This window comes from Anser anser (genome assembly GCF_964211835.1).
Source record: "Anser anser genome assembly, chromosome: 8".
Lineage (NCBI taxonomy): Eukaryota > Metazoa > Chordata > Aves > Anseriformes > Anatidae > Anser > Anser anser.
In genome coordinates this window covers 32202971-32217168 of record NC_139728.1, presented here as the reverse complement: position 1 = coordinate 32217168, position 14198 = coordinate 32202971, and the positions used below count along the sequence as shown (strand labels likewise).

Below are 14198 nucleotides of genomic sequence, written 5' to 3'. Positions count from 1 at the left end.
TTCTAAGGAAAAAATATACTGAAATATTTAATATACACTCTCATTTAAGACATAAGGACAGATGTCAGACCAGCAATAAGTTTTTGTATGCTCTTCTATCTTAGCTGGTCCAATCATATGAAACAAATGTCAGAGATAAAACAATGAAGATTCGGGTACTGGTGTCTTGAATTATCATGATGTCCCCAAGATTGTTTTTGCTACAGGATAGCCAAAGAATAGGATTTTTAAAATATTTTTTTTTTCTGATATTAGTAGATGCTAGACAAAGAATAGTATAAATACTTTTGTGCAATCTTACTAAAAGAATTGTTCTGGGAAAGAGATCACTGTGAATTTAATAATTTTAAAATGTTGCATTTAATTTGACTTCTTCTAGCCTAAAAATGAGTCACGTCAATTTGTTACAAAGGACACTCGTGGGCAGAAAGCACAGCCGTTGCAAATGTCTCACTGTTTTCAGGGTAGCTAGTATCACCAGGTTAAAAAAAGCTGCCTAGCTGAGTTACAACTCAACACTTTTTCACTGGTGTTTGCTGAACATCTTGTGCTCCCATTCATTGCCTGTAAAAGGCATCCTTCACTTCAATTACCATCACAGTTTGCTGGTAGCTGTTAAAAAGGCTGTGGAATTCCAAACCTGTGAGTTCTAGCCCTATTTGTAACTGGTTGGAACTTCACAAAGAGGCAAATACTGAAGAAGATCTTTGATTCCCCATTATCTTGCAGGCGTATGTATGCCATGTGACAGCTATTTTTTTTTTTTTCCAGAGAAGCTATGCATGCCCCATTCCTGGAAGTGTTCAAGGCCAGGTTGGATGGGGCTTTGACCGACCTGTTCTAGTGGAAGGTGTCCCTGCCCATGGCAGGGGGTTGGAATTAGATGATCTTTAAGGTTCCTTCCTATCCAAACCATTCTATGATTCTGTGATTCCAGAACGATTCTGGAAAGTTTTGAAAAATTATTATCAGATAATACAAGCAGTTGGGAAATGAAGCATTAGCATATAATGAAGGAAATGAAAGAAGAACTAGAGGACATTAAAAAAAATTTAGACTCACATAAATTTAATTTTTCAAGGCTTCTTAAACTATCTGATCTTACGCCCACTACTAGTAAAATTCAAGTGAAGATGGGAAGTGACAAAATTGCTGAAATAACAGCTGAATTGTGAACGGTAAGGGGTTTATTACTGTAGAAAATTTATAAGATGGGACTATCTCCGTGTTCCTCAACATATCCTTGCTACAAAAACATTTACACTTAAGGTTCTCAGGTTTGCAAGTTGCAAAAATTAAGTAGCATTGGTTCATCCTGCTTGCAACTCTCAGTCCAGTTCTCACATCCAAAGATGTTGTAATCTCAGAATGACAGCTTTAATTTACAAAACAAAATAGGCAATGATACTGGTTTTCCAGCATGGTAATACTGGCTAACACGTACATGTGCATGAGGCATATGCATTATTTATTTGGCAATGACCTCCCTGGGCTGGAAACATTTAATGCTTGCAAAAATACCTGAGTTAATGAGAGATTTATTAAACTTATTTGGTAGCATTTCTGATATGGTTTCCAGCATATTTTATAAATTTTCATTAAATTTTCATTCTTCTTATTGAGAACTCCAATTTCCTTTAATAGATAAAGTAAGCAAACAGCATAGTTTTGGTGAAGTAAAATATTACACTAAAGCATAGAACAGAGGAAATATTTATATACCACAATGGTTCAAATGAGTTGGAACATTTCATTCATGCTGATGGCTTTGAGTATCCTCCTTTTACAGAACTGCTAGCTGTAATTGTTTCAGGTGTGTTGATGGAATGAAAGCTGTAGATTGATTCTTCAGTAAATCAGGGAGCAAATCTATTTTTTTCCCCTACAGTTTCCTCTATTTTTCTCTTAAATGTAGTCATTTTCTGTAGTCAAAGATTCTACTGAATGGATTAGGTATGTACCTCTGCTATTTATTTATTTAATTGTATGAATAACTATTAAACTTATTGAAATCAGGGAGATAACAAAAATCTATTTTCTCTTTCTTAAATTTATTCTATGTGTGTGTGTTTAAAATCATTCCATATTTCAATTAATATTAATGAAATTCTGGAGAAAATAAGCTCTTTAATCTAGCAAAGGAGATTTTCGGCTGACAGACAGTTTCAAAGATCTATACAGAAAGAAACAAATAAAAGCCTGAACTTGAACTATAGATCTTCAGTCCCCAGCTAAGCCAGTGAACCAAATGAGTCATCAACAGTCCTATTCAACTTATGGAGAATACTTCTGATGAAGAGTTGATCACTTCCAAGGAAGAAATCATGGGCTTTTCAAAACTGTTCACAATAAATTTTCTTATCAAGGTAATGGTCTTATCCATGTAGGATACTCAGCATCTTGGTTTTTCAGTAAGCTCAACAGAAGCTAAAGAAGGGAAACAAATAGCAGGACTTCCACTGACATTTGCAAGATAAGGCCAGATATGACAAAAATAACTTGAAACCCCAATGCAGAGAAGAGTATTTTGTATTTCCCACTTATTTCTTTATTTGTCTTAAGGATCTTTTAATAAGTATGTATTTACTCAATGTTTTCTGCATCCTCTACTTATATTAGCATCTTTTTATTTTTATTATCTAAATGTAATATTATTAAAAGTATTTATCCCTGATAGAAATGCACTCTAAGACTGGAAGCTCAGTCTTCTTAGCTCTGGAGGAAAATGCAAACAGAAATGTAGGACAAACATAACAAGAGAATGAAAAGAATGATGGAAAAAGTTGCCTTTTCCAAGGACAAATGGCTCTTGTTTTAGGAAACAACATTTTCTGTACTGGCAACACAAACCAATCAGTGCCATGAATGTGAAGTCTTAAACGAGATTTAGTATTAGTTCATAGTGTATGTATGCATTTGTTTATATACATTGTAGCAATAAATAAATTTACTTTTGTTCAAATAGTACCTAAATACTAAATTACCTGGATTGGAAAATGTGGGAATTTTGTATGCCGTATTTACTTCTCACTCAGGACTGAAAACCTGACCTTTTCATGTTATTAAATATTAAAACCTGGTCATTTCCTGGCATGAGCGGTGCCAAGGTATTACCCTTTGTATGTCTTACTAACATGAGGTCTTCTTTTAAAACACTTGGGAAGTTCAAATTATTTCTCTTTTGAGGCTGTCTCTATGATACTAGCACAATAAAAAGCAGTCTGACTTTTAATCAATATATGGTTCTCATTATTTTTATTTAATATGTCTATTGCCTACCAAATGGGTCTAGCTTTCATACTGTTCTGTTTCAGTTTTATTGTTCTTTACATATCCTTTATTTTTATCTAATTCCCAGAATACTGGGATTATAAAGCTCAGTAAGCTCCTGTATTTCTACTTGACAGGCACCAATTTTTCACACAGGTCCAATCATACTTCTTATCCTTCTCTACCTTGGATCTCTCTTTTCAAGGGCATGTCGAGCACTTGCCCACACAAAGTCTATAATGAAAGAATGAGCTCCAAGGCAACATGCAGAACAGTTTCTTCACAATACTGAAACATATGTACTTTATCATCCCTCTAATATTTATTTTAGAAGTTGGAAATGGTTACCTTTAATCACTAGGTGAACTTTAGAGCTAAACTTGTGTACCTAAGTATTCTGAATACCACTTCTTTTGTAAATATATGAAAATTATTCATGAAAGTTTGTCCAAATTCAGAACTGAATTTCATTTACCAAGGACCTCATATAATGGCATAAAATGAAATGGTCAGTCTCAGCATAGCTGGAAAAGAAGCAGCTATTCCACTGACAATAACCATATGCTGAACGTAAGGTATCTGAACACCTCTGTGGAAGATGCCCTGAGAATTCATGAGATATGAGCACAGCAGATTTTCAGTTTTGACCTCAGTATCAACAAGTTTGATTTCTGTTTAATACAGCATTATGGATTTCGTGCTTTATGCATAGTGTGATAATTACTGTACAGAATTGTACGTATGGATGTCTTACAGAGCTCAGAGTTGCTTGCCAAGCAAAACAAACATTACCAATTAGGTCATCAACTTTTCAGCATCCTTCAGTTACAACCTGCAGTATCTTTCAACTGCAAAACACTTAAAACACTTTCAGATGTTATCAAAGCCAGCATGTGATGTAAAGTCTCTAGGAATGAACGCTAGTACACAAACATAGAGACAGCCTCTAATACTTTTATGTTAAGAGTGACCTTGAGGAGAGCAATTCAGCACTCAACAGCAGCTCTAGAACAATTTGCAGACGTGACAAGACATGTTGTCCTCAAAGGGCAAAACCAGAATACCTGTATTTGAGAGGGCTTTAGCTTTCAAGGACACTTTTTGCTATGCTGTTTCACTGTGAGGTAGGGACTCTCCTTACATTACTCAAGTTACTTGGCCTTTTCAGGAATAACATTCAATTGTATGTCTGTACTAGATCCAATACAGCAAGCTACATTAGTAGCCCATATTTTAGTCTTGCTTCTTCCTGTGTTTTACGTCTTGCCTTTCCTAGTGTTGTAAAATGAAGCACAAGGTTGGAGTAAATGTAACTTACTTTAAAACACATTGAATGCCTCACAAATCAGCAAAATGGAAAAGCTTTTATGCATACACAACTATATAAATATGTCCAGTCCCTCTCTTTATACATGTTGTTCATGTTTGTCAGCATTGTTTAGGTCTGAAGATTACATTAACATTGCACACAAGAAAATTGAGTTCAGGTAATATAATTCTCTATGGCTTATAGAAAGTTTGGGTATGAAGTATACCTGTAAATGATAGTAAACTTTTAGCTCTTCATGCTGTGCTGTACTTCTTTACTTAGACACTTCTTTACCCCATAATGGTTTATAAACATGTTCTTATTGCAGCAGATTTTGCCATAGCATAAGGCTCTGACTCAGTTTGTGACTTGAAGCCAGAATATTCTGTCAGTGAACACATCAACTGTGGGCTCTGGAAAGGACTGCATAGAGAAGGAAAAAAGGTAATGTCTGAAATGAATCATAGTTTGCTGTTAGTAGTGGATCAGAGTATGTCACTCTCAAGTGACAGAAACAGCAGAAATATGCCAGAGGCAGCCCCTGTGCTGAGAAGTTAGCTTCTGTGGGTAACGACATACCTTTTCTCGTCTCATTGCAACTCACATGCAGAACAGAACAAAATAATCTCATTTCCTTTTGTTTTACTTCTAGCGATGACTGCTGTAACCAATAGTTTTATTACATAATTGTTAAATTGTTCTCGCTTTCCAGGGACAAAAAAGGAGACTGGAGAATAAACAAACACAATGGCATCACTGAAGTCCAGAGCAAAATACCTACTAAGTGGCATAGTTGACCTTTCATTTATTTAGTGGCATGCTTACACAGCCTTCTGCAAATATCATGCAGAACTCCCACACCTGCAGCCTTGGCCTCAGAACACTACAAACCAGTGATCACGTACTCATCGGTGCTGGAAGGGCAAGGACATTACTTCAGGCAGTGATATATGCAGGTCTATGCAACTAAGTCTTTGAAAAAAAGAGCTGTTCATAGGACTGTTTAAAAAATATGACCCTCAGCTTGCATCAAAATCCCATACAGTGAGTTTAGCCAGAACTAGACACATGGTATCACACTAGCAGATCTCAGTACAAGACTCTGCTTTACAAATATGACAGGAGGCAGCAATTAAAAACAAACAAACAACAACAACAAACTCAGCTACAAAAGGTACTTGTTATGAATAGCTCTTTTAGGACACAACCAGGTACTAAACTTGTGCTGATTAATAAACTAAGTTAACAAGTACAGGGTATGAGGAGGAAACCCCTCCTATTCAGAAAATATTATGTGATAAAAACAGTACTTTTAACAAACCTTTTACTAGTAACACATTCTATAGAATTAATGTGAAGTCTTGAAACTCCATTAACAAGTACAATTTCATTAATGATATGATATCTCCTCCAGGTGAAATATAATTCCTTATAAAAATCATTACCAAATGATACACAGTCCATATAGGAAATACTAAATACACACTCCATAAAAAAACTAAAAAGATCACTAAAGGGTTAAGATTCCGGTTAGCATCTCCATCATAAGTCTTGCACAAAACAAAAAGATATGCTGTTTTTTAAACCCTTTTAGTAATAGGATACACAAGGAAGAGTTCCATTAAATGATTAAAAAAAAACCTTTATGTTTACTTGAAGGGAATGACATCACATGTGAGATTAGAGATGTAATGCTGCAAGGTAAACACTCACATCCTTTCCCACTCTCAGCTTCACTTGTGTACAGGCATACAGAGGAGCCTAGTTATTCCATCCCAAAATTCTAACCTTCGAAATATGAATTATTAGCCAGCCCTGTTAACATGCTTCCTCACTTGCAGACAAACAGATGCTAGAGACTGATTTGTCCCCTGATCACTGTTAGAGTTGTTGACTGAAACACTGAAGACTGACAGCTTTTTAATTGAATTCTTTGGTGTCCATCTGTAAATTGTTTTAACCTTCTTTCCATTTAACCTTCATCATATACACAGGCTCTCTACAGAACACAAGGTTTCTTCAGACTAAACAGAGACAGTAAGTCAAAGACAGAAAATCTAAACTGTCTAGATTAAGAAGTATCACTGTTCCTCAGCTGAACTTCAGTGGCTACCCTCGTACTTTCTTACACCAGGTACTTACATGTTGGCAGATTTCTTCAGATGGTATACAAAATTTCTAGAATTATCATTTCTCCAGCAAAACTGTTTGTTTGAAAAGAAATGTCTTATCTCCATTTCATTCAGTATAAAATTATTTAACTATTTGTAGCTACATATGTATAATAAACAGTGTGTACGTCTGTATAATCTGACTAAAAATGTAGCAGAAGAGATGGCTTTCTTTATATCAGTAATCTCAGTAACTGTGGTAACTTGGGTGTTCATAAAACATACATTCTTTCTTGCCATGCAAATACATGTAAGTTCTTTTCTGTTCAAAACTACAGCCACTTTTTGTTCCAGTCATCCAGCCAAACTCTTATATTGGAAGTGCAATTATAAGTCTAAGATGTAATACTAAATTCACAACTTAAAGCTGGTTATTAATATCATCTATATTTCCTTCTTCATAGTTAGTTACTTTTTTATTGCATTTCTTGCTTATTATCTCTCTTCAAAGAAATCTGATGTTTCTGTCTTGATGAATTAGTCTAGCACTCCATATTGAAGTCAAAACTTACCAAACAGATGACAAAATCTTTGTTTGCTTAATGGACCCAAAGAAGATAAAAATTAAAATGCCCACATTCATGCGTATGTTTAGAGTAATAAACCCTTCATTAACAAAGTAATTTTGCACACACAGTACTTCACAAGGTTAAAAAAATAATAAATTACACTGAGTGAGCTGTTGCCAGGGTGACAGAAGTGAGATGTAAAAAATGACTGAACTGAGATGGTAAATGAAAAGAAAACAGTTTCATGACTGACAACATGTCTAGAAAGGAAAGGGCCTGATTATAGGTATCCAGGGAATCTCATCCCTCTCTTCATTCCTCTACTCCCCAAGAGAAAGGCTTCTCGGGACAACAATGAAGATGGGAGTCTCCAACTGACAGGCAACTTACCACTATGGGTGTCTGAGATTCATGCTACGAATGACTTACCCTGATAATAGTTTTCTCTGTACTAAGCTAAAATAGCTCTAAACTGAGAATCCCTCTCCCCTTTCAAAGAAAAAATGACAGAGATGTGGAGCAGAGCCTCTGAGACCTAGCAGAGGAAATAAACCTCTTTTCTTGTGCTTCTTTCACACTCAGAGGGACAGCATTTCTAAGCCTCAGCCCATATCCAGGTTCAGGAATTCTGACATGTATGAATGACAATGTTTCATCATGTATCTATTGGTTAATGCTTCTGATATTTAAAGCAATGCTGTTTACTGCCAAGACTTTAAAGATATTTATATTAAGGTAAGAGATGTACAAACAGATCTAGGCCCTTTGGGCATATCTGTTCAATGTAAAAATCGATATTACAGATGTGGTTTTCCCCAAAATGTACAAAAATAAATAAATATATAAATTGGCTATATTAAACCAATTCTGAGTTTTGTTTTGAATGGTATCAATCTCAAACAAAATGACTTCCTAATATTGGCACTCACTCATATCATTTCCTGTACACAAGAGGAGAAACATACCTCATGATGACCAGCTATTGTGGCAATATGAAGGGCTGTCAAGGCTCCATATCCAACTTGCTGAATATCAGCTCCACCATGCAGCAGTGCTGTTATGAGCTCTGCATTGTCCTAAAAGGTGTGCATGTAAAACATTATTTCTGGACTCGAGTATCAAACATATTCACAATATCAAACACATCCTTCCAGGTATAACAACAGCAACGGGCACTATCAAATGATAGTAATAAAGTCATGCTTGAGAAAATGTTAACACATTTAGTTAATAATTTCTCCTTTAAAAATAGTGAAATTAAGCACAGAGAATTGAAATGATTGGGCTGGTGGCAGAACTAATAGGAGAAGCCATTTTTCTCACTATTACTTGTTCTAACTGAACCAAACAAAGCTATCATAATTTTTACTCTTAGGGATCTATCTTCTGTCATCATCCAGCCCAGAGAAGAGACTTCTCCAATTTATATTCACTGTTTGCTAAGGAGAAGTGCACACAATGTAAGGACAGAAGAGATGCTAAAAGCTCCAAACTTACTTATTGCTCTCTGTCTCCTGGAAATAAGCACTAAATGAGTTCAGGCCGAGAATGAATCAATGCCAGAGAAACAGCAGTTAAAATATGTCTTTGGAAGTATAATATTTGTTCATACTGAAATGGTTTTCCTATTTCCAGGAATTATTCGGAATTTCTTTTTGATAATAATGGACAGCAAAAAGTTAATATCCCTTTTCCTATCAAATAGTTTTAGACATTGAAGCATGGTAGCTGGTTGCATAATGGATCAGATATTTTATGCAGCTATGGGGTGTATAAGAATTGAACAATGTATTCTAGAATATAAACTCCTAAATTTGATTTTAGTTTGCTCTAAAAAGCTAAATGCTTTTGTAGATCTGGAGCTAGTCTGTAGATGGATTAATTTTCCAAGATGCTCCATCTGCATAATAAGAATCATAACAATCCTTTCAAAAAAGGCAGTCTTTGCTCTGTTCCTTGCTACTGGTATTGTTGAGTCTTAACAGATGAATGTAATGGTGAAGAAAATTAGTATTACATCGGTACATGAAACTTGAGGAAGAACAACAAAAAAGAAGCAAAAACCAGAGAAATTGTAAAATAAAGTCCTTCAAGATTATTTCTATTAATAGCTATAATATTAAAAATAATAATCCTCTATCCTGAGATGCATTGCATAATTTAATCAATATTTCTAAAGCAACATCATATCCTCATGGATGACAGTGCAAAAATACATGCTGATTTCCTGTACATGTGCTCTTTATAGGTTATTTTCCTGTTCATTGGAAATGTGAAATTGATATTTTCACTAGAAGTAGCAATTAAAGAGTTCAACTGGAGAGTTCAGACAACTAAAGCTGCTCAGTTCTGATTGCTTTTCATCAATTCTATTTGAAGTAGTTTACCTTCTATTCAAAATAGTTTACCTTATAAGCTGCCAAGTGCAGAGCAGTAAATCCATTTCTTGTTAATCTGGATGGGCGCAGTCCTTTTAGCATAAGAGTTCTAATATGTGATTTGTTACCTTTAGAATGAAAATTGGAAATCAAAATTATTTACAGTAAAAACATGCAGATGGAAGTAAGAAACATCAGTGTGAGTTTGAAAGCAAAGAGAAATAGGTAATAAAAATTTTGCACCCTTAAAATTGAATTAAGCACCATCTCCTTACACACTGGGACCCGGCCATGAAGTGGCTTACTGTTCACACTTGAATCAGAATTGGTTAAGGATAGTTGAACTTCTAAAGAAACAGAATCCTCTTTTAACATCCAGACTATGCTACGGAGAAGTCCGTTAATTAACAGATGCTTCCAGAAGCTCTGGTTTCTCAGACACATAACTCTACATCCTTTCAGAAGTGAAGCACTGGTCTCCCTCTGTACACAGTATTATTACAGGGACAATAGTTTTGACGGATACTAATGAATATCAGCTTGAGAAAGTAGCTTTATGCTTTTTTCCTGCTGCAGTGATGATCTCAAACAATGTTCTTCCTTCTGAATAATCACGACTATATTTAAGGACAATGTCAGGTGTAATAACTAAATGCTCACATACTCTACCTAATTAATTAATAGTGTATGTTTTCTTAAACTTCCTCTCATCATTCCCACCAGTTACTCCAATGTTACCAAGTACTGATGTCATCTTTAGATATGACCTCGTACTCTCTGAAATTAAGAGTAAAGATCCATTTGGTGCTCAGCGGTGCAGGATCCAGTCCTCCTTGATGATAACATCTAACTAAGATTGAGAAAATAATTTATGCATATTATTAGTACATATTTTGTGGAGCTGAAATGTTAGGGTAAAATTCTCTTTGCTTCTCCCAGCAAGTGTAAAAAGTGCAAAATTGTTCATGAACTAATGACTCACTAGGTGGATAACAAAGGAACAATCTGGGTTAGAGTTACACACTTAATTGAGTTACACACTTAATGTGCATTTATGAACATGCCGGAAGACATCTTGCACTCTTTTCTTGCATACCCTGATTTGTTATCTGCAAAAATCCTATCAGCTGATATTTTTCAACAGAGCATTTGAGTTATTCTTTTAATCACGTTGATATAAAATACATATATCATTATTATCATATTCATTATACTAGAAAAATGGCTATACGTTGTATAAAAATACATGTAAAAATTAAATAAATGTTTTATATATTGCAAAAAACTATTAAAACTAGCTCCCTATCCTGAAGTCTATGCCATGTACAGAATACATAATTGTAGAAAAATACTACCTGATCAATATGGATTGATTAACTAATGAATATAGTAAATAATTTTGAATTAATTGAACATTTGTAATAAAATATGCCACATTATCAATCACAACTTCTCTTGGACTAAAGAATCAGTTACAACAAGGTTCAGTGTAACTTGATTCAACCAGCTTGGCAAATAGAGTTCCAAGTAATACTTGTGGATGCTTATCCAAGTGTCAGCAATGACAACACAAAGAAAGAAATTGACTGAAGATATAATCTTCCTGACAGTTATTAGACAGAACAAGTAATAACCAGGTAAATAAGATGCTTAATAAACATTATATTTCAAATACATACCCCCACATATGCAACATAAATGAAGAAGAGAGAGGCCATTTTCTGTGCGGTAATTTAAATTGACTTTGCAGAATGCTTCATCAGAGCTGAAGAAAAAGATTTTTACAGATGATTACTGTTTTCATCTTTTAGCATAGTTTCTTTCATTTGGAAAACATTTAAAGGGAAATATCAATGGGATTTTTTGGAGACACAGGGCTGAATTTAGACCCAGTTTGCACTCTGTAAATATAGAAATACTTTACTGATATCAAGTCAGTAGTCCAGAAATATCTTTCAGTAAATTAAGTTAGTGGCTAACTTTGTTTTCTGAACAACAGAAAATAAAAAGCCTTTCAGGACGTAAGTCTGTGTTCTCCAAAACATATCTCGGAAACACAATAAAATCATTAAATAGAAATATTTATATGAAAGAACTACAGAAGCACATACACTCCTTTAAATCTTATGCATGTAGCTGTAACATTATTAAGAATTACATATAGGCTTTTCATTTCTGATAGCATTGAACGGAGCTGACAGAATCCCCAGATTACTACTGTACGTGAATTACCAGCATTTAAGGTCTGGTTTCATCCAAATCCAGTCCTTCCTCTGAATCAGAAATACTAGGGCAGGAGAAGGGGCATTTGTTTTGGGAGCATTTGGTATTTTCTGACATGCTCAAGCATCAGCAACTAGGAGAACCAAGCAGTATGCTTGTCTGGGAATCTGCAGACCTCAACGGAAGTCTAGGAAATCTAGGTCTTCTCCTAACTCCTTTCTGAGGACATAATTGCATGTTTCAGAGAAATGAAATTCTCACTTCTTATTTCTTGGGTGGTCTTCTTAGTAAATCATTGCTTTACTAACTCTGAGATATAGGAATAGAACAGGGACACCTTTTATACAAGAAATGACAGGTGCCATGCTACTTGTAGATTGACTTTTATAAATTTACTTTTCACTACTGCAGCTGTGCTTCCCTGCGCTCCACCCCCTCCCAGCACAGAACAGTTTACCCACTGACGTGTATATATTCCCTAAGTGTTAAGTGGGGCTAATGACATTTCTTTCCTCTGCTGGGCTTTGAAAAATTTGTTTTATTTACCTTCCAAATCTTTCATGGCAGGGATTTTAACAGCTACTTATTTAATTTCAATCAGGCAAATTAGCATCTTCCACTTATCTTCCAACCACTATCCTGTTTCTTAGTCCTAACTTCTTTTAATAAATAAAACTTACTGGGGAGGAGGGAGGGGGGAATCACTTATTTTTTCTGGTATTTCAGAAAAAATAAGTAGTAGTAGTTTTCAGAAGTAGTTTTCAGAAAATAACCACTGCTACTGTAGAGAACCATTTTTTTTTTTTAATAGACCAGATTTGGATTACAGATATTTTAGAAATCTGGCTGGTTCCTCAATCCTGGCCAAAAAAAAATAAATAATAATAATAAATAAATAAATAAAATAAAAAAGCCTTGTCAATGCAACATAACCAGTGTCCACTATTTCTCTGAGCAGTGCTCTTTATCTAAGAAGAGGAGTTTGGCTGACATCTTAAAGAGACTTGCTTCAGTTGGCAAGATGGACTGATAAACTTTGCTGCAACAGATCTACTAGCCTTGAAATAGCTGTTCCTTGTTTCTTTTATCTAATACAGGAATTAAGCACTTTCACCTATATGGTATATCTCTATATGGTGTATCTCAATTTTGAGTGTATCGCAACTGTTTTGCTTTTCTAAAATAATGAGTACTCTGGCTACAGTTTGTTAAGATAATTACTACTAAACAGGCTTAAAATTAGGGAAGTGCTGAAGTATCTTACTGGGTCACAGCCAAAATGGTCAGCATATTGCAAAATCAAGCCCAAAGACTTCCTTCAATTAACAAGCTCAAACAGTGATAGTTGTTCTAGCTGAAATTGACCAAGATGGATAATTTGTATCAGCTTTTTTTTTTTTTTTTAAGTTTGTGATGTATTCTGATTAGAATCCTCTATTTTTTCAAGTGGCTTTGATATCTGAAATTATTTACCAGAAAATTTTCTTAAATTAACTTATTCACAGTAAATGGGCTGGGTGTTTTCTCTATTTGAGCTTTTCAGGTGATGAACATGTAGGTATGTTACTTTGTTGGGTAAACATGGTTGTTAGCATGTGCTGTCCTGAGAAAGTGACTCCAATTATGAATTTGAAATTCACTTCTGGAAGACAATCTGCTTAAGTGTTTTAGATTTTTTACTTAATTCCTGTTCCTGACTAAAGAAACACGCAGCAAAACTTAAAGTACGTAATAAAATTAGACATACCATTAAAGCTAATTTGTTTACAAAACCGTATAGATGTTTGCTACAAAATGTTGATTTAGTAATTAACAGCCACTAATTCTGGTACTATGTCGTGAGACTTTTACCCACAACTGTAAGGACATATTCCAAGAAATACACTAAAGAATGGGCTCCTTCCATAAGAAAACACTTGAACCTCAAAATATTGTTTAATAGCAAATACTCATCTGAAAGGCATTCATAAGTAGGTTTCCTGAATATTTTACCTAAAAACATGCTTCAGTTCCGCCAGCTCCTTTTCTTTGATTTGCAGGTCATCTTCTAATCGTTCTATAATTATAGCATATGATTCACTAACTTTCTTCTTCCATTCATCTAACAACAACAAAAAAGACCAACTCATGAAACTTTCAAAACATACAAAAACCAGGAACTGAAATCTGAATGTACCACTAACCAAAACACTAAATTTTAAACACACAATTATACACTATTTCATATATTTTTCTACTGAAGTATTAAAGTTTAATTACAATGTGACAGCCATTAAACCATTCTTGCTACAACCCACATAGATACATATAGACTGAGTTCATAGACAACTAATACATA

The 14198-nt window shown here is 34.7% G+C and overlaps 1 protein-coding gene across 3 annotated transcripts in view; it reads right to left on the bottom strand.

The window, feature by feature from the left end:
• LOC310903180 (serine/threonine-protein kinase TNNI3K) overlaps nt 1-14198 on the bottom strand; it is a 74486-nt gene that overhangs the window by 57506 nt on the left and 2782 nt on the right. For all 3 annotated transcript variants that reach the window (XM_083845915.1, XM_083845916.1, XM_083845917.1), the window contains 4 exons: nt 13853-13961; nt 11317-11402; nt 9668-9765; nt 8225-8335 (listed from right to left, as the gene is read on the bottom strand). In XM_083845915.1, the coding sequence (XP_083702041.1) occupies nt 8225-8335; nt 9668-9765; nt 11317-11402; nt 13853-13961 (404 nt within the window). The remainder of the gene's footprint in view (nt 1-8224; nt 8336-9667; nt 9766-11316; nt 11403-13852; nt 13962-14198) is intronic.